The sequence below is a fragment of the Mirounga angustirostris genome, unplaced genomic scaffold (assembly GCF_029215605.1).
Source record: "Mirounga angustirostris isolate CCGP_5_RB_7025 unplaced genomic scaffold, mMirAng1.0.hap1 SCAF_8, whole genome shotgun sequence".
NCBI classification, from domain to species: Eukaryota; Metazoa; Chordata; class Mammalia; order Carnivora; family Phocidae; genus Mirounga; species Mirounga angustirostris.
The window spans coordinates 36,783,662-36,807,576 of record NW_026991716.1 but is presented as its reverse complement, the minus strand read 5'-3'; the positions used below and the strand labels follow the sequence as shown (position 1 = coordinate 36,807,576).

Below are 23,915 nucleotides of genomic sequence, written 5' to 3'. Positions count from 1 at the left end.
ATTTTTATTTATTTTTATTTATTTATTTATTTATTTTAAGATTTTTTTAATTTACTTATTTGTCAGAGAGAGCGAGCGCACAAGCAGGGGGAGGGGCAGAGGGAGAGGGAGAAGCAGGCTCCCCACTCAGCAAGGAGCCCAATGCGGGACTTGATCCCAGGACTCTGGGATCATGACCTGAGCCAAAGGCAGACACTTAACCGACCACCCAGGTGTCCCATTACTCATTTTTAATATGGAAAGGAGCAGTGATGTCTGGCCCAGTCCCGAGGGCACATCCCAACAAGGCCTTCCTCTTGTACTTTGGGATCTCCTACAAAGGACCTCTTGCCTCCCCTGGTCACATAAGAGCTACACGTGTGACCGGGGAATGGAAAAGAGCCTGTATGCTTTGAACAAGGGGAAACTCACACAAGCATGCTGCTTGGCACTGTGGCTCCTTCTCGTAACTGTCAGGAAACCAGGATCAACATAGGACCACTGAATTCTGTAATGAAATGTCTGCTCTCCCCAACACAGGCCTCGTGGCCAGTCCATAGAGATACTCATTAAGTGAAAAGGCTGATAATTCATTCACCACAGGGCCAGACATAAGCAGAGGATGCTTCTTCCCTGGAGAATAGCGTGCCTTGCTCTTCCCCCCCAGAATGGTTACTCTCCCCAGATAAGGCACATAATGCAGGTCTCAGGAATTGGAACTTGTGTAGGAAGAGTCATATCTAGAGATCTCCAACCTCCCTTCATGAAGTAGATATGGTCAGACAAGTAATGGTCTGAGATCCAGTGAGGCCTTACTTCTCACTAGCTTCAGAATAGGTGTTCAACTTTGGGGGAAATCACCTTCACCTTGGAGAATCTGATGAAAGCTGTGGACATTCTTTCCAGAAAAAAATGCATGGTCACACAAAATTTAGCACACACTTTCAGTAAGTTCATAGGTCCAGAAACCCTTCTCATGCTAGATTATGTCCCATATATCTTGCTCCCTTGGGGGCACTTCCCTCCTGTTTGTGGGGAGCAATGATAGTAAAGCTAAGAATAACATGGGTGGACATGCCCCAATGCTCTCTTTGAGCTGAATAGCACCTTCAACTCACATCTATGTTCATCTAAATATTGTGCATCCTTCAGGCCTCATAGAAAAGCCCCTAAAATTCATCCCTGGTCCTCCTTTCCTCTCCATTATCTGGGAACCCAAAGAACACTGCACCCCTAATGATAATGGTCATTTTCTTCTTACGTTAGATGTTTATCCACCTTCTATGTTCTCTAAAGACCATTCCCAGGAAGTGGGGACCAGCCATATTTGTTTCTTTGCTGGTTGTCCCATAGCACCCATTACAATCTTTTATACATAGTGAGTGTTCAGTAAATGCTCTCTGGATGAACGGATAGATGATGAATGAGTGTCCTTGCTTGGGGACTGCCCAGTCTGCCCGCAGTGGGATGCAGCTGGACATTGACAAACACCACCTACTTGGCCTTCCTTGCAGGCCTCAGCATAGTTGCATCTCCCAAACACACCTACTCGGGGACACAGACGAGTCTGTCCCCACAAGGAAATGCTCCTCCCTCCCTTGCAATATGCTCAGGGGCCTTTGACATTTAACTCCAGCGCAATTTGTTTTCACCCGAGTTGAAAATACCAACAAATGTCACCCGCCTTCGCTCCTCTCTCCTGACATGTGACTTTGATGGGCCAGGAACTTGCAACACTAATGAGCATCTTGGGTCTCCATGAACTAGCAGGAAGATGCAGAGCTCTGGGTAGGGAAGACGTGGGTGTGGAGATGGTTCCTGCAGGGGAAGGGTGAGCACAGAGTTATGGATGGAGGTGAGGATGCCTGCAGAGGTGGGTGGTGGAACAAGGAGGTGGGGGAGGACAGTCCTTCTACTAGCACCATCAAAGGGAAACATGGCTTGATAGTCCAGTGCCTCTCTCTGTCCGAAAGGACTTTTCCCCAGGGCCCAGAAGGTTGTCTGATTGTTCATTGCATCCAGGCCAGCTCGACTTCTGCCTACCACCTATCTTCCTCAGGATGGAGCTGGGATGCTACCTTATTATACTTTTTGGAAATCATATCACTTAGAAATAGATTTCATTGCAAGTGATGAAACAAAACAGGACAGAACAAATAAGAGTGGCCTAAATGGAAGCGACTTGTATTTTTCTCTTGTGTAAAAATGCAGAGGAAGTTCTATATTTGAGTGAATAGCATTGCATCAGTGTCGATTTCCTGTTTCTTTGATCATGTACTATGGGTAGGCAAGATGGGGAAAGTGAGGTGAGCAGTCTATGGGAACTCTTACCATTTTTAAAACTTCTTGTGTATCTTAAACTATTTCAAAAAATGTAATTTAAAAAAACCTGCAGGGAGTCCAGGACTATGTGGTGGTGCCATGGTACCCAGGTTCCTTCTATTTTGTTGTTTTGTATCCTCAACACATGACTACCGACTGGTGGACCAAGATAGCTGCTCAAGCTCTATCTGTGCATCTACGTTCCAGTCCTTAGGAAAGAGAAGGACAAAGAAGAGTGTGACTTTTCTTTAAGGAAATCTCCAGGGTATTACCTACCTCTGGTTTACTTACAGCCCTTGGCTAGAACTTGGTCATATGATCACACCTAGGTACAAAGGGGGCTGGGAAATGTAGTCTTTATTCTGCATGGCCTTTAGGGCAAATAACACCTGGGGATTCTTACTGGGAAAGAAGAGAATGGATATTAGAGGACAACCAGGAGTCTGTACTTGGAGGAAGAGCACAGCACTGGGCGTTGAGGAAGACACGGTTGATTTGATTGCCTTCCCAACTGTCCAACCTGACTTCCCCATTACCTCTCCCATTTACACCAAGAAGTTGCCCTTGTTTCTTCCCTTTAGCAAAATACTCAGTTTCCCTTCCTTGGCTTACTGAGTCACCACCCCATCTCTTCAGCAATTCTTGGGAACTTAAGCCAGAGGCATTCATCTTCCTTGGCTCTGCTGTCTGTTGAACACCAGGAGGCACTTAGGTAATGTGAATAGGAGAAATGATTAGACTCTCCCAGCCTCACAGTACTCCAAATACCACCCCCATGAGTCAGAGGATAGTGCCTAAAATTTCATTAGGGTTCCTTGGTTAAGGCAGTACAGAATTCTCATTTCACATCATCAGGCATTAATATTTTAACCACTGATTTATTTGATCTTTTTGAGTGTTGCAGCAAAATAAAGATCCCTAAAGGTTAGCACTGGAAGAGAATTCAGAGATCTCATTGTGCCCAAATACCCTTTACTTTGTGTTGAAAGTAGGAGACTGTGGACAGCTGTAGTCACACCCTCTCAGGGGCAGCTCCCTTTTGGCTTCAAATTCCTTCTGTTCTCCTGATTATCATCATAATAATTTTTTCATCCTACCCAAGGACTGGTGAGGTGGGGTCTGGAGGGGAGCACTTGCTTGTTGAGTTCACCAAAGCCCAGGGGTTGCTGGAGAAATACAAACCTCACTGCCTCAACCAATCCCTGATCCTCTTTCTCCCATTGATAAAAGCGTGAGACCCTACCCCAAATCAGCAAGCCCCCTGAATCCTGAGGCCCCATGATATTGTGAATAAGAAGAGGCATTCACACTCCCTCCCGCACTGGGACCTGTGGGAAGGATGATGCTCAGGGGCACCCAGCACCCCCCACCCCCCGATCCCTCACCTGCTTGTGCTCTAATACTGGGAGCACCCTGACCTTTGACATGTCAGGTAGGGCGTCCCCACTCTGAAACTCTGGGGTGAGCTCTCTCTTTCAAATAAACAAATAAATAAATAACATCTTTAAAATATAAAATAAAATAAAATAAAATATTCTCTAATCCCAGGTCCCCAGTTAGTGCAGGTAGAAGACATCATCAGGTAGTGACACTGTTTATCTATGGTGGTGCAAAAGGTAGCTATGTTTGGGGGAAGAAGAGAGACTGGGGTGAGGCTCACTCTTGAATCTCACTCCACATCCTAACATCACAGCGACTTTATTTATTTTTTAATTTTTTAAAAGATTTATTTATTTATTTGAGAGAGAGAGAGAGAGCAAGCATGTGCACATGAGGAGAGGGGCAGAAAATTTAAGCAGACTCTCTGATGAGCGTGAAGCCCAAAGTGGGGCGGGATCTCAGGACCCTGAGATCATGACCTGAGCTGATACCAAAAGTCAGTGCTCAACCGACTGAACCACCCAGGTGCCCCAACATCACAGCAACGTTGAAGCTAATTAGTGCCCCTTATTAGTTTCCTAGGGAAATTGAGGCACAGGTGGGAATGTGTTTAGCCTGAGGTTAATGAGAAGTTCAGTGGGGGTATTTACACCTTGCAAAGAGGAAGTATAGAGTGTTCCTGAAGAACTACTCTCACGGTGAAGAAATAGAAGACTTGGATACCAAGGAGCCCCAGTCTGAGGGGGACAAACAGCCCTGCTCTCAGGGAGCCCCAGTCTGAGGGGGACAAACAGCCCTGCTCTCAGGGAGCCCCAGTCTGAGGGGGAGACAGAGTCTGAAGGGGAGACACAGTCTGAGGGGTGACACAGCCCTGCCCTCAGGGAGCCCCTAAACAAGGAGACACAAGTCTGCTTCTTTGTGGGTTAGAGGAGGGAGGCAGGGCAGATCTTGCTTCTATCATCAGACTGCTGCCCCCCACCCCTCTCCCTCTTCCCTGAGTGCTGGGTTTCTCTGTCTGGCCTTTAATAGATTTTAGTCTCCTAGAGAACAGAGAGGAACTATTTACTCAGACTGTGTATGGAGCCCAGCACAGCAGGTGCTCAATAAATATTTATAGCTGCTAAGGATTTAGCACAATAAATACACATAACCTAAGTGACAGAAGTGTAATGAGCATGGCACATAGCAGCTGTGCTGGTGGCCATCGGTGGAAGGAGCAGGGTAGAGAACAAGTTATTAACAAACTGGAAGTGATCAGAGAGGAGGCATGGAGGACCCTTTATTTTGTGGTCCCCACGGTGGTAGGTGAGCAGAAAGTATCCCCAGTACCCCGAGCAGGGCTTCATTATGATTTTCATGGGTCTTAGGCACTTTTGCCTTTGAAGGCTCCTTCACGAAAGAAAAAAAAAAAAGTCCCTGCGTTTTTCCTGGGCATGGAGGCATCCTATCTCCAAACTACCCCTGAGCCTAACCCTGGAATGGGAGCAGCCAGACTGGAGGAAGATTCAAGTGTTGCTTCCTGACCCCAGCTTTACTTGCAATACCCTCTACCCACGTGACCTAGCACAACAGAATTTCTTCAGCTAGTGGCAGAGGTTCCCAGGAGGTGCTGAATTCTGGAATATGTTTTACGTTTTTGCATTTTATTTCAGTGGCAATCTCAGATCCATTCTTTACCAAAAATTCTTTTGAGAACAGCCAGTTGTGACTTAAAGACAGTCACAGAGTAAGAATTATAATGGGTGACCCTGTTTTGCAATTTCACTATGTGCTCAGCTCTGCTTAAGAGTTTTACATGGAGTGACCTAGTTAATCTTCACAACTCTATGAAATTATCCAGTTTCACAGGCAAGGAAACCCAGGCACTGAGAGATCAAGCAACTTGCCCACAGTCACACACTAGTAAGAACCAGGATTCGAGCGCGTGAGGTGGCTAGACTCCAGAGTCTGTGTCCTTCCCAATAGATGCCTTCCCTCGAAGTCAGGCTTCTTAGGACAGCACTTCTCCAACTGGGACCTCCGAAAGGGTCTTCCTTTGAAAGGTTTCTATAATTACTCAGCTTTGTTAAATCCTCCTCTGACTCCCACAACACCTTGAATCTTTGTCCTTCTAGAATGTTCTCATTAAGACCACCATGCATAGATGCTGAAATCCTACCACCTACCATTTAAGGCCACAATTAGTGCTACCCCCTTCAAGAAGCGTTCCATTGCTCTAGTTAGGAGGAATGTCTTCTGAAGAATCCCGATAGCATTTTACCACTCTTCTCTCTACCCTCAGTTTCTCCACCTGTAAAATGGGCAAGTAGTATTACACTATCAAATGATGTAAGTGAGATAACATGCAGAGGGAGCCAGACACACTGTAGACACTGCTACCCCCCAGCTGGATTACAGTTATCCAGGTGTTTGTAAGCTCCTCCTGAGAAGAGGGGGGATGTCCTGTCCAGTTCTGTCCATCCCCATGTCCTGCATGTCCATGAGCAGTGGGTGCTCAGCAGAAGCCTGACTGAGTCCCTGCTGCTGAGTCCAGCAGGTCCTGTGTCTGGGGGTGATGGGGGTTGGGGGGGTATGGAGGGTCGTAGGAGGGAGGAATTGGCTGCAGAGTTCCAGATCTCCACTCCAGACAGTCTCCAGAGCAGAGAACAAAGGAGAAAAGAAGGAAAGGACAAAGAAGACAGGCAGAGGCAGAGGGAAATGGGGAAGGGTGGAAGATCATGGGGAGAAAGGAGGACAGGAGGAAAAAGGAGAAAAAGGGAAGGGAGAGATGAGTTTATAAACTGAAAAAAAAAAAAAAGGAAAAAGAGAAACCCTGTGAGGTTTTCAGACTTGAAGACAGAGAGGAGACTCTCTCCCATTCCCCACACTTAAGGGGCTGGGGTGGGAGTGGACTAGGGTGCTCATGGGGCCTGAGTCTTCATTGCCCCCCAATCTCATTCAATGGGCTGGAAATGGACCCCCCCCACCACACACACACAGAACCTAATTGCCCAGATGTGGAAACTGAGGCACAAAGAAAGAGAAGTGGCTTGCTGAGGTCCAGGGCAGGGCCAGGATGGGGACCCAGGGCACAGAAGGCCTACACCACGCTCTTCCTGCTCCGCTAGTCCATGCATGCGAGTCAGGATGCCCATATTCCAACATGAAGAAAGACAATATTAGGGATGCAGAGAGCAAATCCCAGGGTAATGGAGCCTGGTGTTTGCAATAAAAATTTAAATGTGCCGTCCTGGTGGCGACAGTGACTTTTATCTGATCAGCCTGTCAGTGCTTAAGAAGGCCGGCTCTGTAAATGGCAAAACCAAATTGAATTCATATTTACTGCCCTTGAGTCTGTGGGGTTTATTGCTTCCAAAGGATTAATCTCTCCTTTCTCTTTCTCCTCTTCCTCCTTTTTGCTACTCCCTCCCTCTTCCTCCTTGTTTTTCTTGCACTTCCAAGTGGCCTTATTATCTGCCAACTCCTTGGGAAAGTTGACAGCAGTGAGGGGTGCTCTTTCTGGGTGCAGATTATTTTCCATTGGCACCTCCAAGTAAACTCTCCACAGTCCTGCCGTGTGGCCCTGGAGGCAGACCTGTGTGGACAGCCTCATGCAGGCCCCCTTGCCCTCTGGCTTCCTGGGTTTGGCTGCTGGAAGGTCCCAGCGGGAGGAGAGAGGGCAGCGTGAGTGAGAGGCGCTTACTTCCTTGGCCGGCTTCCTCCCAGAGGGCAGTTCATCAGTGGATGTGGCCTCTACTCAGGGCCACGACTCCTGTTGGGCCACTGTTCTCCCGTGGCTGAGACAGGCCCGGGTTCCTGAAACTGCGCTCTGCCTTCGCCCCTTCAGGCCTGGGGGCAAAAGGGTAAAAACCTCCCCTCTGTTGCCAGTCCCTGGGTGCTAGAGCTCCCCTACCCCTTCCCACACCCGCCGTACATTGTCCCTTCACTAAACTTCCTTCAGGCAACCCTTGCACAGTCAACTCTTTCCTCCGAGGACCCCGAGTGATAATGCATCTCCGCCCCTGGTCCCCAGAACTGGGAGGACATGGGAGAGCAACATACCGAAGGAACAGGCAGGAGGACCTTGTTCCATTTGCTTATTACAAAGTGGGAGGAAGCCTTTTTTTTCTTTTATGGCTTTTTCTTATGCCTTATGTCTGCTAGGGAATTTGTGGGGGTTATAAAACAGCAAAGGTAGCCCCGACTGATAAGTGTGTGTCATCCTATAAGTCTGGGTTGGCCATTAGCTGAGGATTCTGTTCCAAGGCCAACGAAAGGCCAGACAGACCTTGGAGGTGCAACGTGGGATTCTTTATGCCCACGTTCCTCCTCGTGGCAAGCGGCCCCGGCCCTGCCCCGCCACCACAAGCAGGCGAGATGAAACGGGCAAAAAAACCTCCCATCAAGAAGCCAATTTGATTGTCTAAATTCTTTCTGTTTTAATAATCAGAGGTGTTATTAGGAGCCCGAGATTAAATATGCCACGCTTGATATCCTAGCAAACACATAATACCAGGGCCGGGTAATAACTGCAGGTCTTCGTAATGAGACCTCCTCCTTCCCAGAGCCGCCGGTGAACTTTAATGAGATCCTGCCTGGGGCTGCCCAGCTGAAGCCCTCTGCCTCCCTGCTGGACAAGGCTGGTCTGGGAGGCCGGGCCCTCACTGGGGCCCGTCAGAGTGGGCTGGGCAGAGGGAGCAGAAGAACTCTGGTAATGCTTGCGTCAAGTTCCAGGGCCAGTGCTGTGGGCAGATGCTGGGGATATAGGGATCAGACACAGCCCTATCCACCTGCAGCCCTGGCCTGAGCGGGGAGACACAGCCCTGCCTCAGGGACCCCAGTCTGAGGGGGGAGACAGCCCTGCCCTCAGGGACCCCAGTCTGAGGGGGAGACACAGCCCTGCCCTCAGGGAGCCCCAGTCTGAGGGGGGAGACACAGCCCTGCCCTCAGGGACCCCATTCTGAGGGGGGGAGACACAGCCCTGCCCTCAGGGAGCCCCAGTCTGAGGGGGAGACACAGCCCTGCCTTTAGGGAGCCCCAGTCTGAGGGGAGAAACAGCCCTGCCCTCAGGGAGCCCCAGTCTGAGGGGGAGACACAGCCCTGCCCTCTAGGAGCCCCAGTCTGAGGGGGAGACACAGCCCTGCCTCAGGGAGCCCCAGTCTGAGGGGGGAAGACACAGCCCTGCCTCAGGGAGCCCCAGTCTGAGGGGGGAGACAGCCCTGCCCTCAGGGAGCCCCAGTCTGAGGGAGGAGACACAGCCCTGCCTCAAGGACCCCAGTCTGAGGGGGGAAGACACAGCCCTGCCTCAGGGACCCCAGTCTGAGCGGGGGAAGACACAGCCCTGCCTCAGGGAGCCCCAGTCTGAGGGGGGAAGACACAGCCCTGCCTCAGGGAGCCCCAGTCTGAGGGGGGAGACAGCCCTGCCCTCAGGGAGCCCCAGTCTGAGGGGGAGACACAGCCCTGCCTCAGGGAGCCCCAGTCTGAGGGGGGAAGACACAGCCCTGCCTCAGGGAGCCCCAGTCTGAGGGGGGAGACAGCCCTGCCCTCAGGGAGCCCCAGTCTGAGGGAGGAGACACAGCCCTGCCTCAAGGACCCCAGTCTGAGGGGGGAAGACACAGCCCTGCCCTCAGGGAGCCCCAGTCTGAGGGGGGAGACACAGCCCTGCCCTCAGGGAGCCCCAGTCTGAGGGGGAGACACAGCCCTGCCCTCAGGGAGCCCCAGTCTGAGGGGGGAGACACAGCCCTGCCCTCAGGGAGCCCCAGTCTGAGGGAGGAGACACAGCCCTGCCTCAAGGACCCCAGTCTGAGGGGGGAAGACACAGCCCTGCCTCAGGGACCCCAGTCTGAGCGGGGGAAGACACAGCCCTGCCTCAGGGAGCCCCAGTCTGAGGGGGGAAGACACAGCCCTGCCTCAGGGAGCCCCAGTCTGAGGGGAGACACAGCCCTGCCCTCAGGGAGCCCCAGTCTGAGGGGGAGACACAGCCCTGCCCTCAGGGAGCCCCAGTCTGAGGGGAGACACAGCCCTGCCCTCAGGGAGCCCCAGTCTGAGGGAGGAGACACAGCCCTGCCTCAAGGACCCCAGTCTGAGGGAGGAGACACAGCCCTGCCCTCAGCGAGCCCCAGTCTGAGGGGAGACACAGCCCTGCCTCAGGGAGCCCCAGTCTGAGGGGGAGACACAGCCCTGCCCTCAGGGAGCCCCAGTCTGAGGGATGAGACACAGCCCTGCCTCAGGGACCCCAGTCTGAGGGGGAGACACAGCCCTGCCTCAGGGAGCCCCAGTCTGAGGGGGAGACACAGCCCTGCCTCAGGGACCCCAGTCTGAGGAGGGAGATTTAACTCCTTTCTCCAGTGACCTTCAAGTCTGATATCCTAGTGAGATATCGACCCTAAATTATGTTCTCCAGCTGGAGTGAACTCTAATGCTATCCAGTCATTGCCTACCCTGTAGCCTGGATGGCTTGAAGAAGAAAAGCCAATTTTAATTTTAGCCTGAGCCAAACATAATGAGGAGAGTAAATCAGAGTGTGAACCTTCTCTAGCCAAATGGAAATGAGTTTTGGATTATCTGCCGTTTTGAATTATCCACCCCACTGCTCCTTTCATTAGCCCAGGCCTAGAGAGGACCACACACTGAGGTTGCCACCCTGAGCATGGTGCCCAAGGAAAGGTCAGGGTGCTTGGGATGGGGTGCTGGTGAGTCAGTGAACCCAGGGGTGCTCTGTGATTTCAAGCAGGGAAAGGTTAAGGCAAGGACTGGGTTCTTGGACATGAATCTGCGGAGGGTGAAGGGGAACACTTTGGGCAAGGGAGAAGGGACCAGAGAGGCCCTGGTGACTGGAAATGCATCCCTGTGTATCCATACCCTCCACACTCTCCCTCTGAGGTACAGAAGGAGCGGTCATCCCGGCTTCCAGAGCAGGATCCTTGCTTGAGTCTTCAGGTGATAGAATCCAGAAAGTGCTCAAAATGGGGGGCAGGGGGCATTTTAGAGAAGGAATCTTGAAAGTCATGACTGAATCAAAGCAAAAATCTCTCTGCGTGAAACCAGAGCTCCCACACACTCACCTAAGGGCTGGAATAGAGACTGACAGGCAGGGACAGGGAGGAAGGTCAAGCAAGGCCTAAACTGATGCTGAAAGCTGCCAGCCCCGTGGGCTGTCTGTGTCCCCTAAGCAGGGACAGATCACAGGCAACCATGGAGATTAATGCATTTGTAGTTGACAACACGGCAGCAAAACAGCATTTGTTTCCATCAAAGCCGAACAAACAAGCTTGCTCCCTCTCCCTTCCTCACACACTATCGGCCCACAGGCAGCCTCATTCACATCCAGGCCCCCATTCGTAAAACCAGGCCCTCCTTCACTCACACAGCCCTCCATTCAGGCAAACACACCCCGTTCACTCACTCACTCACCTCCATTCATGCAACACCCCCTCACTCACACATGAGGCACCTCCAGGCACGTGATCAGTCAGACGTGCCCGCTTCCTCACACACACACCTCTCCATTCACTTTCCAGCCCTGATAACGACACTCCACATGCGTGTGCACATGGGCCTCTCTCAATCACACTCACTCACACACTGGCTCCCAGCTGTCTTGAGACAGGAGGGTGAGTGCTCCACATGGCCATGGTCGTGAATACGCTGGGTGGAAAACAATTGCCATTCAACCCTTAGGACCAGTCCTTTGTGTGGGAACTCAGGTCTCCTTCCCCAGAGTTGCTGGTTTTTTTGTTTTGTTTTTGTCATTGACGAGAACGTGTGTGATTTTCACATCATTTTTTATTTCCATGTATGTGACATTTCCACAGTGGCCCAAACTCGGTTGGTACCTTACATCATGAGAGTTATAATTAAGAAGTGGACCTTGAGCTGGATTCCCCAGAAGTGGACCTGAAACAAGGATCTGAATGGAAGTGGCTTACTTGGCTGGTGATTGCAGGAAGAGAAGTGGGGGTGGGGAAGGGAAGACAGCCAAGCCAATATGGGGTGTGAGGAGCAGGTGACTCCAAAGGGCATTGCGGCTCACTGTCACCGGGGACCTCCAGGAGACTGAAGAACGTGCCTCAGAGTCCTCTCACCAGTGAGGGGAGGGAGTTGAGGTATTTATCCTCCGCCCCTCTTTTGGGGAAGCATTGGTTGGAGCCTGCTGTCTGGGGCATTGCTTCTCCAGCATGCCCGGCCTGCCCCAGACAGGGGTGAGCGTGTTCCTGCAAAAAGTCAGCGTGTGCGGGGTGGTGAAGGTGCCAAGGGGTACAAGTGGTCATGCACTCATTTTCAGTCAGTCACTCATTCATTCTATCCTGACATATCACCGACGCCTCCTCTGTGCCAGGTACTGAGCTTGCTCCTGAGGATTCAGAGCTGAACAAAACACAGTCCCTGACAAGAAGGGGTTCCCAGGTGAATGGGGTAGGAGACAGCAAAACACATAATTACATTGCAACACAATAAAAGCTACCATGGATGCATTAACACGGAGGCCTAATGCTGTCATTGAGAACAGAGAGGAAGCAGCTCTGAGCTTAATAACTTGCTTACGATAACAACTGCTTATCTTGCACAATAGAAGTTTAAACAGAGCGTAAATGGGCTCATTCTGCCCTTTTGATGTTTTAGACATTATTTCCCCTTTTCTTTCCTGTTGCCCATGCTGTCTCAGACCCTGTTTTAAACTAGTTTATGCCGAAGTTTGGGGATTCAGGATGTGGTCTCTGCCCCCACGGTTTTGTTTGGGGACAGCACAGGGACTGTTTTTGCCCGTCTTGTTTGAGGGTCTTCTGTAGCCAAGAAACTAGGATCTTTTAGAGGGGAAGGGGCTCCCTTGGGGATTTAGCTTCCTATCTCTCTTTCTCTCTTGCCTCTGTCTATCTCTCCCCCCCCCCACCCCCTTTAAACCAGAAGCTGTGACTCCAACATCAAAATAGGAGCTGCCTGCAGTCAAAAGGCTGTGCCTCTCCCATCAAACTGGGAACTCTGAGGTCTTGGGCTCTCTCTCTCTCTAGCACAGACTCAGGAAGCTTGCTCCCTGCCCTCTTTTTGAGGGTTCTGGAAGGATCTCTGTGCAGGGCAGCATCTGAGAGGGGGTTGAGGAAATCAGCTCTCTAATGCTAATTCATTTTTCTTATCCTTAGAAGGAGCTCTGGTCTGTTATTTCCTGAGGGTCTGGGAGACAGAGGTGATGGAGATGGGGCTGAGAGGGCCAAACATGGGGCTGGGGGCAGGGCCACCACCTGCCAACTCCTAGACCAGAAGAGCAGCCCCATCAGCTCTTGTCTTGAAGTCAAGTTTCCTTTTCCCTATCCCCTGGCTCCAGAGCTGGTCCCCCCAGGGCTCGCCTTGAGTGGTATGATTTATGGGGAGCAGTAAGTGCTCTGGGAGGGCAAGTCTGGAAAGAAGGCGCAGGGACTACCTCTCCTGACAGATCTGAACCCCTCCCACTTTTATTAATTCACACTTTCCTGTCTGGGAGCACCCTGGAGGGGCCATTTCTCTTTACCTGAAGCAGAGACTGGCATCTTACTTGATTTACAGGCTCCAGGGGCGGGTGGCTCCTTGGCTGGTTGCTAAGGTATCTTTTAAATGGAAATCAGGGTGGAGAGATATCCCATATATCGTGCCAGCCATCTGCTAAGTGTTGCCTCTTCTGTCTGGAACAGCTCGAGGTGGTTCTGACAGGGAGGCAGGGCCCAGGGGCTGGAGGGAGTGGGGAGGAAAGTCTGTGGTCTCACCATCGAGGGAAGGAACAGGAACTTCCCTTTTCTGCCGCCATGTCCATTAGTTTTCTGCTTTCTGTCCTCGCCTTTCTTTGTCCCTTTTGTTTTAAATATAAAATCCCATCTGGAGACTCTGATTACAAACCATCAGCCTAGTTCTACACGTTATATTTGTTGCCAGTACATTTAAGTGTGTGCATGCATGCGTGTGTGTGCACGTGTGCTCGTGTGTGTTTGTGTGTGTGTGTGTGAGAGAGAGAGAGAGAATCACCACCATGAGGCCTGACAGGTGGGTTTTTCTGAGCCAGTTAGGCCCCTGCTTCTGAGAACACCATCCCTAAGCAGCAAACTCAAGTGCCCAAATTTAGTCAAACAGCTGGGCAGTCACAGGTCACTAAGAATCCCATAGTGGTGGCAGCCACTTTTTCCCTGTAGACCGGGCACATGCAAGCCTCTGCGGGGGGGCGGGGCGGGGGGGGGGGGCTGCTCTACTCCAAGGACAGCCTGGAGCCAGAGAGAGTCATCAGTTCTTCTCGGAGTAGCTGGGAGAGTTTGGGCCAGCGCAAACCTCTTTGAACCTCATTTCCTAGTGGTTGAAATGAGGATAGCAATACTCAAGGCCACAAGGTATGGGAAGGTAGGTTGTTTACTGTGCAAGGTTGTCCAGCAAAAGGGGCCCTACAAATGCCCTGAAGGGACACCTGATTGCACAAGAGTACCCTATGAACCAGTTGCAGCGCTCACGTTGCACAGATGCCGGGGAAAACTGCCTGAAGAAACCCAGGGAGGGAAGAGACACTGTTCCCACCCAGAGACGCGTGGATTCTTGTGAGCACAGCAGATCCAGGGAAGAGTGTTTCTCCTCCTCTCCGGGGTCCTCTGTCTGCCTCCCCAGGCAGCCCCCTCCCCTCCGCTCCCTTAGCCCAGGCTCATAGACATTCCGAGCAGACGAACTCTTGTCCTCTGCAGATGGATTCCTTTGCATGAAGGCTGATGCTGACATTTGATATCAGCATCCATTTCACAGCCTCGCTTCTGATCCCCCGTGCACCTCTCTCAGCTTTGCTCACAAATAATCCCGGAGCCCCTCCCACCAGCTTTCATCTGCTCCTTTTTTCCTGAGACCAGACCCCTACTCCTAATCTCCAGCTCTCCTTGCTCCCCTCTGCCACCTCTCCCATTCGGACATGTTTAGAGGGACCTTGTTGCTCCTTCCAGCCCAGATCTCTGCTCAGGAGAGGGAGCCCCCAGTCTGGGCGTGCACTAATTACGCACACCCACATGCTCCCCATCGCCTCCCTCCCAACCCAGGGTTTAGGCTGCTTTTTGTTTGGCTGTGAGAGTAATATATTAAGTGGCAGTTCTCAGAATACGATTTTAATTACGATTCAATAGTCACTTCTCTGTCCGTAATCTTCCATGCTGATTACTTAAAATATGTTTACCCAGCTCTATTATGTCACAGCCTTGAATTCATTAGACGTTTGTTAATCCTTAACAAACTTTTAAAAAATAATTCCCAAGGACAGAACTGTTTGAAGCAATGGGCCATGTACAGGGTGTGCAGCCTGGAGTGTCTGAGTCTTCTCTGCTTGCTGCCACCGCAATCTAGCAGAGGGCAGGCGGGCAACAGGACCGAGGACAGCCAGCCCCAGAGGATGCTGCAGGATGGGGCAGTCTGTCCACAGTGCACGGATGCAGCCCAGACGGCCAGCCTTCCAGGGCAGAGGGCAGGGTCGGGGAGGGCGGAGGGAAGAATCTGGAGGGACTAACTGCAGAGATCTAGCATGGGCCACCTGCAAGCTTGGCCCTGGACTCACAGGACCCTGCTGAGCACTACCATTTCCTGTGTGCACTGTGATGTGAAAATGCTGGACGTGCTTCTTAGCCTTAGGTCACTTCAGTGTTTACCGATGAGAGCTGGTAAGGAGGATGGCTTTCTCTCAAGGCCCTAGGCTTTCAGCACACTACCCCCCTCTCTACACGTGCACACATGCACACACACAGCTGCCTCCAGCTTAACTAGGGAGGGACATCTTGGGCATGGTTGTCCCTGGATCCCCAGTGGGTAGAGGGAGTATTGTTCACCTCTACTTGAGGAGACATGGTAGCCAGAGAAATAAGGACTCCCTGACTCTACGACCATGGTGTCATGCTGGGAAGTGCAGCTGATGCTTGACAGAAGATGCTTCTGAAGTTTCTCTCCATAAAGATAGTTTTCTCAGCTGATCAACCGAATGAACCCTGGGTTAATACAGACCTCAGAACCTCAGCGACGATGCCAGAAACTCCCTTTGCTCAACTCATACTTCATTCATTCATTTAATTGGTATTTACTGGGCACTTGCTATGAGTCGGGTGTGGTGCTAGGTCCTGGGGGTACCGTGAGGGGTAGACAAGATAGCTAAGTTCCCTGCCTTTTGGCGTTTACAGTCTAGGAAGGCAGATAGGTAAGGAAGGAAGGCATTATAATGAAAAGTGCAGTGAGCAATCTGTGGGACAAGTATAGACTAAGGGGCACATAGCAGCAGAGCCAAATTTGGTCCAGGTCGTGGGAAGGTTTCCTGGGGTAGGTGATGTTGGAGCCGAGACCTGAAGAGAGAATAGGAACTTGGCCAGGCAGGAATGGAGGTAGGGAGAGAGGCCAGGAAGAGACCAGAGCATGTTGGCAGTCTCGGAGGAAGATCAAGCATTGCATTTATAAGTGAGAGATGTTGAGCCTGGCTGGGACACGAAGAGCAATGGAACGGAGAGTGGTAAGAGATAAACCAGGGGAGTGGCCAGGACTAGCCCTTGAAAAAAGAGAAGATTCTTATTTGTTTTATCAGGGCCCCAGCTAAGTATGGACTTAAAAGGCCCGGGCACCTTTGAGCACAGAGACAGTGGCAGGTGGGAAGCTTCCACACGTAGACAGACACCTCTGGGTTGGATGCTCCTGATAGGACCTGAGTCAGGGTGGGCCAATACCCCTCAGGTCTGTGAGAGCCAGTGGGGACTGGCAGGGTGGGTGGTGGCTCATGGGAGCCCAGAGCAGAACTGTGTGGAATTAGGCACATTGGCAAGGGCTTTCAATGAGGGTGACCGTGATGAAGATGAAGAGGGAAAAAAATCCTCCGCAACAGAGGTTGGCAAACTTTTTCTGTAAAGGGCAAGACAGTAAATATTTTTGGCTTTGCTGGCCACGTTATATTTGCTGCAACTACTCACTTTCGTCCTTGTGGCGTGTGCGTGTGCACGCACGCTCACGCACACACACACACGCACACACGACATATCCATAGACAGTATGCAAATGAATGAGCATGGCCATGTTCTAATAAAACTTTATTTCCAAAAACAGGTGGCAGGCTAGATTTGGCCCTCAGCTATAGTTAGCCAACACCTGCTCCAACAACATTGTCCAATATGGTAGCCAACAGCCACATATGACCAATGAGCCCTTGAAATGTGCTCTCAGTATTAAATACACACCCGATTTTGAAGACTTACTACGAATAAGAGAATGTTAAATATCTCATTGATAGTTGTATGTAGTGAGTACATGTGAAGTAATATTTTGGATATAGTGGTTTAAGTAAAATATATTATCAAAATTTATTTCACTTCTTTCCCTTTTTATAATGGCCATGAGAAAATTTTAAATTACATGAATAGCTAGTAATCATCTTTCTATTGAACAGGGCTGATGAGAAACAGCACTCTCTCCAGATGAAATACAGATTAAGTCTCTGACCCTGAAGGGTCTTAGGTGGGAGATTTACCCTGAAAGAGATGCAATAATGAAATTCATATCTTCACAATAAAGTAATATCTGATTGGAATAGGTTTTTAAATTTATGTTGTATCCTTTTAAATCAGCCAGTTGTTTTTTTCTGCACCTGTGCTTCTCAAACTGGGAGCTCTGGAGCCCTACTTCCTCCAGATATTAATGGTTGTTGCTTCCAAAAAGGAATATCTTGGGGGCACCTGAGTGGCTCAGATGGTTAAGCGTCTGCCTTCGGCTCGGGTCGTGATCCCAGGGTCCTGGGATCGAGTCCCGCATCGGGCTCCCTGCTCCGCGGAAAGCCTGCTTCTCCCTCTGCCTGCTCTGCCTGTTTGTGCGCGCTCTCTCTGTGTGTCAGATAAATAAATAAAATCTTAAAAAAAAAAGGAATATCTTTAGCTCAAAATGGGGGAAGCAATGCAGAATTAAACACTAATCCATTTTCTTTACTGCAGCAGAATTCCTCAACCCTTCTGCACTTGCTAATGCATACGGAGCTTTTGCAAGAGCAAGAAAGACCAGTCAGTGCGTCCCCAACTCAGTGGCCTTAGGAGGCCCCCTTGCAGCACGCTGCTCTGGGTGACGCTACACAACCGGTGTGCAGGGTTTTCAAAAGTCCAGCTCCACTGATGTTTTTAGCACCACATAAATAGAACTGCGGTTAGTGTAACATGGAATAGTGAGGAAACTGTGAGATTTGGAGGCACAGAGACCTGATCCAGAGTCCATTCCTTCCTTCCCTAGATATTCATTCATGCAAAAGCACCGACTGTGTACCAGGCAGTGCCCTGAGTATACAGTGGTGAATAAAAACAAGTCCCTACATCTTGGGGCTTTGTTGCCAGTACAGAAGACAAGCAATAAACAAGACAAGCAGGGGGCGCCTGGGTGGCTCAGATGGTTAAGCGTCTACCTTCGGCTCAGGTCACGATCCCAAGGTCCTGGGATCGAGTCCCGCATCGAGCTCCCTGCTCTTTGGGAGCCTGCTTCTCCCTCTGCTTCTCTCTCTCTCTCTCTGTCTCTCATGAATAAATAAATAAAATCTTAAAAAAAAAAAAAAAAACAAGACAAGCAGGTGAAATAAATACACAGTAAGGCAGATCATGACGAATTCCCAAGGAGAAAACACAAGGCAGGAAGGAGGGTTATGCACAGCTGGGGTGGGGCCTCGGGGAGAGGGTGACTTTTGAGTGAACACCTGAAGGAGGTGATTCAGAGGTGGACAAGTCCTCATCTAAATACAAAAATAAGCCCAGCCTTGTGAAGGGTGTTCCCAAAGCCCAAATGAGATGAGGTACATGAAGGTCTGGGCAGAGGACACAGCACATATAGGGTGCTCAGAAGAAGTTAATGCCTTTGCTTCCAGCCTCACCCCCTTCTTCACTTCCCTGAGCTCCCAAAGGTTCACCCACTATGTAGATTCTCCATGGGGAAACTTATCTACAACCAGTTCCCCAATAACCTTGGCATCTCCGGGGGCCAGTTCTCTCCTTGTCCATGTCCTTGTTCCTAAGGAATGCTGGTCCAATTTGATTTCATGCCAAGTCCAAACCAATTAAGGAGATAAAAGTACTTTAACGTACATCCAGAACGCACTTTTCAAATATGATTATTAGATGAACCACTGGTATAGAATCATCCTTCCATTCGTTCAACACATTGATGGAGCACCTACCGTGTTCCGAGCACCATGCTAGATGTGTGGTATATAGCAATTAACAAAACAGACAAAAGAGCCTTCTGTTGTGGAGCTGGCATTCTAGTGGGGGAGATAGGAAATATTACATAAACATAGTTAATAAGCAAATTAAATAGTCTGTTAGAAAATGATAAGAGCTAAGGCAAAAAATATATATATATATTAGAGGGATCGATTGGGGGAAGAGGTTAGACTTCACAAGAGCACAAGCCATTCTCTGCTGCTCCATAAGGCAGGGGTTAGGGCGACAGATGAAGCCCTGGTGGGGCATTAGGAAGTTGTCTCTTGACCCTGACCTTGTGTCCCTCCCTTCCAGGCACCGCGGCCTGAGTGACCAGACCATGGAGACCCTGCTTGGTGGCCTGCTGGCATTTGGCATGGCGTTTGCCGTGGTCGACGCCTGCCCCAAGTACTGCGTCTGCCAGAACCTGTCTGAGTCACTGGGGACCCTCTGCCCTTCCAAGGGGCTGCTCTTCGTGCCCCCTGACATCGACCGGCGGACGGTGGAGCTACGTCTGGGGGGCAACTTCATCATCCACATTGGCCGCCAGGACTTCGCCAACATGACGGGGCTGGTGGACCTGACCCTGTCGAGGAACACCATCAGCCACATCCAGCCCTTCTCCTTCCTGGACCTCGAGAGCCTCCGTTCCCTGCACCTCGACAGCAACCGGCTGCCCAGCCTTGGGGAGGACACCCTGCGGGGCCTGGTCAACCTGCAGCACCTCATCGTGAACAACAACCAGCTGGGCGGCATTGCTGATGAGGCCTTCGAGGACTTCCTGCTCACGCTGGAGGACCTGGACCTCTCCTACAACAACCTCCACAGCCTGCCCTGGGGCTCCGTGCGGCGCATGGTCAACCTCCACCAGCTGAGCCTGGACCACAACCTGCTGGACCACATCGCCGAGGGCACCTTTGCCGACCTGCAGAAACTGGCTCGCCTCGACCTCACGTCCAACCGGCTGCGGAAGCTGCCCCCCGACCCCATCTTCGCCCGCTCCCAGGCCTCGGCCCTGACGGCCACGCCCTTTGCTCCACCTTTGTCCTTTAGTTTTGGGGGGAACCCGCTGCACTGCAACTGCGAGCTGCTCTGGCTGCGGCGGCTGGAGCGGGACGATGACCTGGAGACCTGCGGCTCCCCGGGGGGCCTCAAGGGCCACTACTTCTGGCACGTGCGCGAGGAGGAGTTTGTGTGCGAGCCGCCTCTCATCACCCAGCACACACACAAGCTGCTGGTTCTGGAGGGCCAGGCAGCCACGCTCAAGTGCAAGGCCATTGGGGACCCCAGCCCCCTCATCCACTGGGTGGCCCCCGATGACCGCCTGGTGGGCAACTCCTCAAGGACCGCCGTGTACGACAACGGCACCCTGGACATCCTCATCACCACGTCTCAGGACAGCGGCGCCTTCACCTGCATCGCGGCCAACGCCGCCGGGGAGGCCACGGCCATGGTGGAGGTCTCCATCGTCCAGCTGCCACACCTCAGCAACAGCACCAGCCGCACTGCTCCCCCCAAGTCCCGCCTCTCGGACATCACGGGCTCCAGCAAGACCGGCCGGGGAGGTGGAGGCAGTGGGGGCGGGGAGCCGCCCAAAGGCCCCCCGGAACGCGCTGTGCTTGTGTCCGATGTGACGACCACCTCGGCCCTGGTCAAGTGGTCGGTCAGCAAGTCAGCGCCCCGCGTGAAGATGTACCAGCTGCAGTACAACTGCTCCGACGATGAGGTGCTGATCTACAGGTGAGCCGGGGCTGCCGCGAGGTGTCTGGCTGGGGAAGGAGGAGGGGCTGGGAGGGTTGTGAACCGTTCCCACCCCAGAGGTGCCTGGGGGAGTCGTGGGGCGAACTGTGCCCTCTGTGCAGGTAAGAGGCCATAGAAATCACATCGACTAAAGTGTAGGAAGAAAGGAACCCTGTGGGCAGCCCAAGAGACGTGTGTGTAAGAGGATCAGGCCTCCCAGGGTGCAGCTCTGGCAGGTGGGCGCATGGCTGTGAGCCTCTGAGGAGTCAATCTGGCCTTCACCTGAACGCACATTCAATCATGCTTAAGGCTTTAAGGTCAGGAAGAGTAGAATTCGGATCACGGCCCCCGCCACTTGCTAGTGATTTAATTCTCCCGGCCTGCCTGCTTGTCCCGATCTGTAAAATGGGGAGAATCCATACCTGACTTAGGCGAGACACTTGATTGCAAGTAATGGAACCCAATTCAAACTGGCTGAAGAAAGAAAAAAGGAAAAAGGAGAGGTAGGGTGTCAGCTCATGTAATATAGAAGTCAGGAAGCTGCTTCAGGTTCAACGAGATCAAAGGTCCCCCCACCGACATCCTGTGTTCTCAGAGTTTCTTACCTTCACTAAGTTCCACTTTCTTCTGGTTGGGCACACCCCCATGCAGTCTCTTCTCTCCGAACAGCCCTAGAGGACCCATTCCCAGCTGGTCCCACAGGAGCCCTGGATGAGCTCCGATTGGCAAGAGCAGGTTACGGGAACCCGGATATTAGAGGTGGGGTCATCCCTCCCCCCCCCCCCCCCCCCGTGCTGACATCTCTGGACACCAGTCTCCTTTATCTGGAAACAGACAATGATGTTGACATTGTAAATTTATGTGAGGGTCAAGGGATCATTTCCTGGGCCTGGTAGAGAGGGAGGTTAAGACTAAAAAGCTGCGCTAGAATCGCCTCCATCATTCAGAGGGAAGAGCTCACAGAGTGATAGATCCAGGCCTCAGGGTCCAGGCTCTGACGGCAGATGAGTTCCTGTCTCAGCCAGCCTCGGTTTGCAGTAAACGTGAAGCACATGGCCTAGAATCTCACTGCTCAAGGAATGCCTGGTTTCTTCCGGAAATCCTCTATGTTTTCTTTTATGCATTTATCTTATTTTATTTTTTCAGAGAGAAAGTGAGTACTGGAGACTAAGTTGGGTGGTGGCGGAGGGAGAGGGAAAGACAGAATCTTAGGCAGGTTCCACGCCGGGCCCAATGCAGGGCTCGATCTCATGATCCTGAGATCATGACCTGAGCTGAAATCCAGTCAGACGCTTAACCAACTGAGCACCCAGGTGCCTCTCTTTTATGCATTTAAAATGGTTATTCTGAGAAGCAATCCCATATGCTTCATAGACACCCAAAGGGTCCATGGTGCAGGAGTGGTCAGGAGTATTGAGAGTTCTTCCGGCTCCGATCTCAGCTGATGAGTCTCTGTATGGGAATGTGTGAGGGAGAAGAGCTCGTAAGGAAGGTATTCATTCACCAAATGGAGTCCCTGAGACTGAAGGGGTGCATCATGGAAACCAGCAGAAACCAGGGTATTTCCCTGGCCGGGCATGTGCTTGGTTTGTCTGGAGAGCAGCTTCGCGTCTCAAGATGTGCAGAAAGCAGCATTAGAACCTAACTTAAATGTATGCATATATACAAATATAAAGAGATCTATAGATATATCATTAAGCCTAAATATACATGTATGTATTTTTCTAATTATAAAAGTAATAGTCTTTGTAGAAAATTTGGAAACTAAAGAAAATGACAAAGAGAGGGGCGCCTCGGTGGCTCAGTTTGTTAAGTGTCCCACTCTTGGTATCGGCTCAGGTCATGATCTCAGGGTCATAAGATCGAGCTGTGTGTCCGGCTCTGTGCTCGGGGCGGAGTCTGCTTGGGACTCTCTCTCCTTCTCCCTCTGCCCCCCTCCCCAATAAATAAGTAAATTAAAAAAAAAAAAGAAAGAAAAGAAAATGACAAAGAGAGAAATAAGAATTACCTGTAATCCCACCAAAGTTAACCAGAGGCATTTGGCCTCTCAGTTTTTTTTTTTTTTTTTGGCCTCTCAGTTTTATTTCAATTCAAAACAATATTTATGGTCAATCTAGTTTGTATTCTTTGCACTCCACATTACAGCTTGCTTAGTTCCCATGGTAGTAAAATATTTTTCACTTCTCTGTACCACAATTTCTGTAACCAGTCTTCTATTGTTGAACATTTAGATTGTTTCTCATTTTCAACATTGAAAGTAGCGCCTCGATGGATTGTTGTACTTAAATATATCTGTGCTAGTTCAGTGATTTCCTTAGCTTATTTTTCTAGGGGCTGAATTACTGGTTTAATGCGTAAATTATAATCTTTATATATTGCATGTAAATATTTATTGACCCCTCAACAGTGGAAGGCGACAGTGCCCATTTCCACCACCTTCACCAATGACAGAATATATAATTATTTTCATCTTTGCAAATTTTACAGGTGAGAAATGGAACTTGTTTTAATTTGCATTTCTTTGATAACTTGTGAGGTTGGCCTTTGGAAAATAAGTTTATTTCTTCACTTGTGAATTTATTATATGGTCCTGACTTTGATAAAAAGTGTAAAGGTGAATGCTACCTGCTCTGAGGCTCGCACAGGCACAGGGCAGAGGGAAGGCAGTGCAGTGGGTGATGGGGGGGGCTGTTGGTGTCCAGGTGGCAGCACGCCCATAGGGCGCCCCTCCTTGGGGACCCCAGAAGCACAGGCAGGGGCACAGAAGGGGTTGGGGCTGGGCTCCTGACGTCACTCAAGATGGGGATTCAAACGGCTTGCATTCGGTGGCTCAGAACCTGGAGACACTAAGTTCATAAAAATAATTGAAATGAAAGCATCAGAAACCTTGGAATTAAAAAAATAATAAATAAAAAAACCCCCGCTGACTTCCTCTGAGGGTGGTCGTGGGGACCGGAGGAGACAGAGCTCAGAAGCCTCTCCAAATAGCGTGAGCACACAGCTCGTGTTCAAGGTACGCGCATCATTATCATTATTGTTAGTAAAAGTAATAGTAATGGTGACCGAAGACCATTATCTTGTCTGCCAAGCTTGGGGGAGGAAACGGAAGAGGAGGGCTGAATACACAATTCGGTCTGTAACAAGACAGGGTTCCGAAATCTTAGAGAACAATGTCAGAGTGAGACTGTATCCAGATGATAGGAACAGCCATCGTGGGTCACCATGGTTGCCTGCTTACTCTGTGTCGGACCCGTAGCTCTACGGGCAGTGTCCGAAGTAGAAAGGGCCGAGAGAATTAGAAAGCTCTCCCTGGCTCAGGCAGCTAGAAAGAAG

At 50.7% G+C, this 23,915-nt stretch overlaps 1 protein-coding gene across 2 annotated transcripts in view; it reads left to right on the top strand.

Annotated features, from left to right (window-relative positions):
- The window catches only part of LRFN2 (leucine rich repeat and fibronectin type III domain containing 2), a 175,202-nt gene that overhangs the window by 112,583 nt on the left and 38,704 nt on the right, over positions 1 to 23,915 (top strand). For both annotated transcript variants that reach the window (XM_045866162.3, XM_064597579.1), the window contains exon 2: positions 19,158 to 20,582. In XM_045866162.3, coding sequence (XP_045722118.2) covers positions 19,183 to 20,582 — 1,400 coding nt within the window. In that variant the 5' untranslated portion in view covers positions 19,158 to 19,182. The remainder of the gene's footprint in view (positions 1 to 19,157; positions 20,583 to 23,915) is intronic.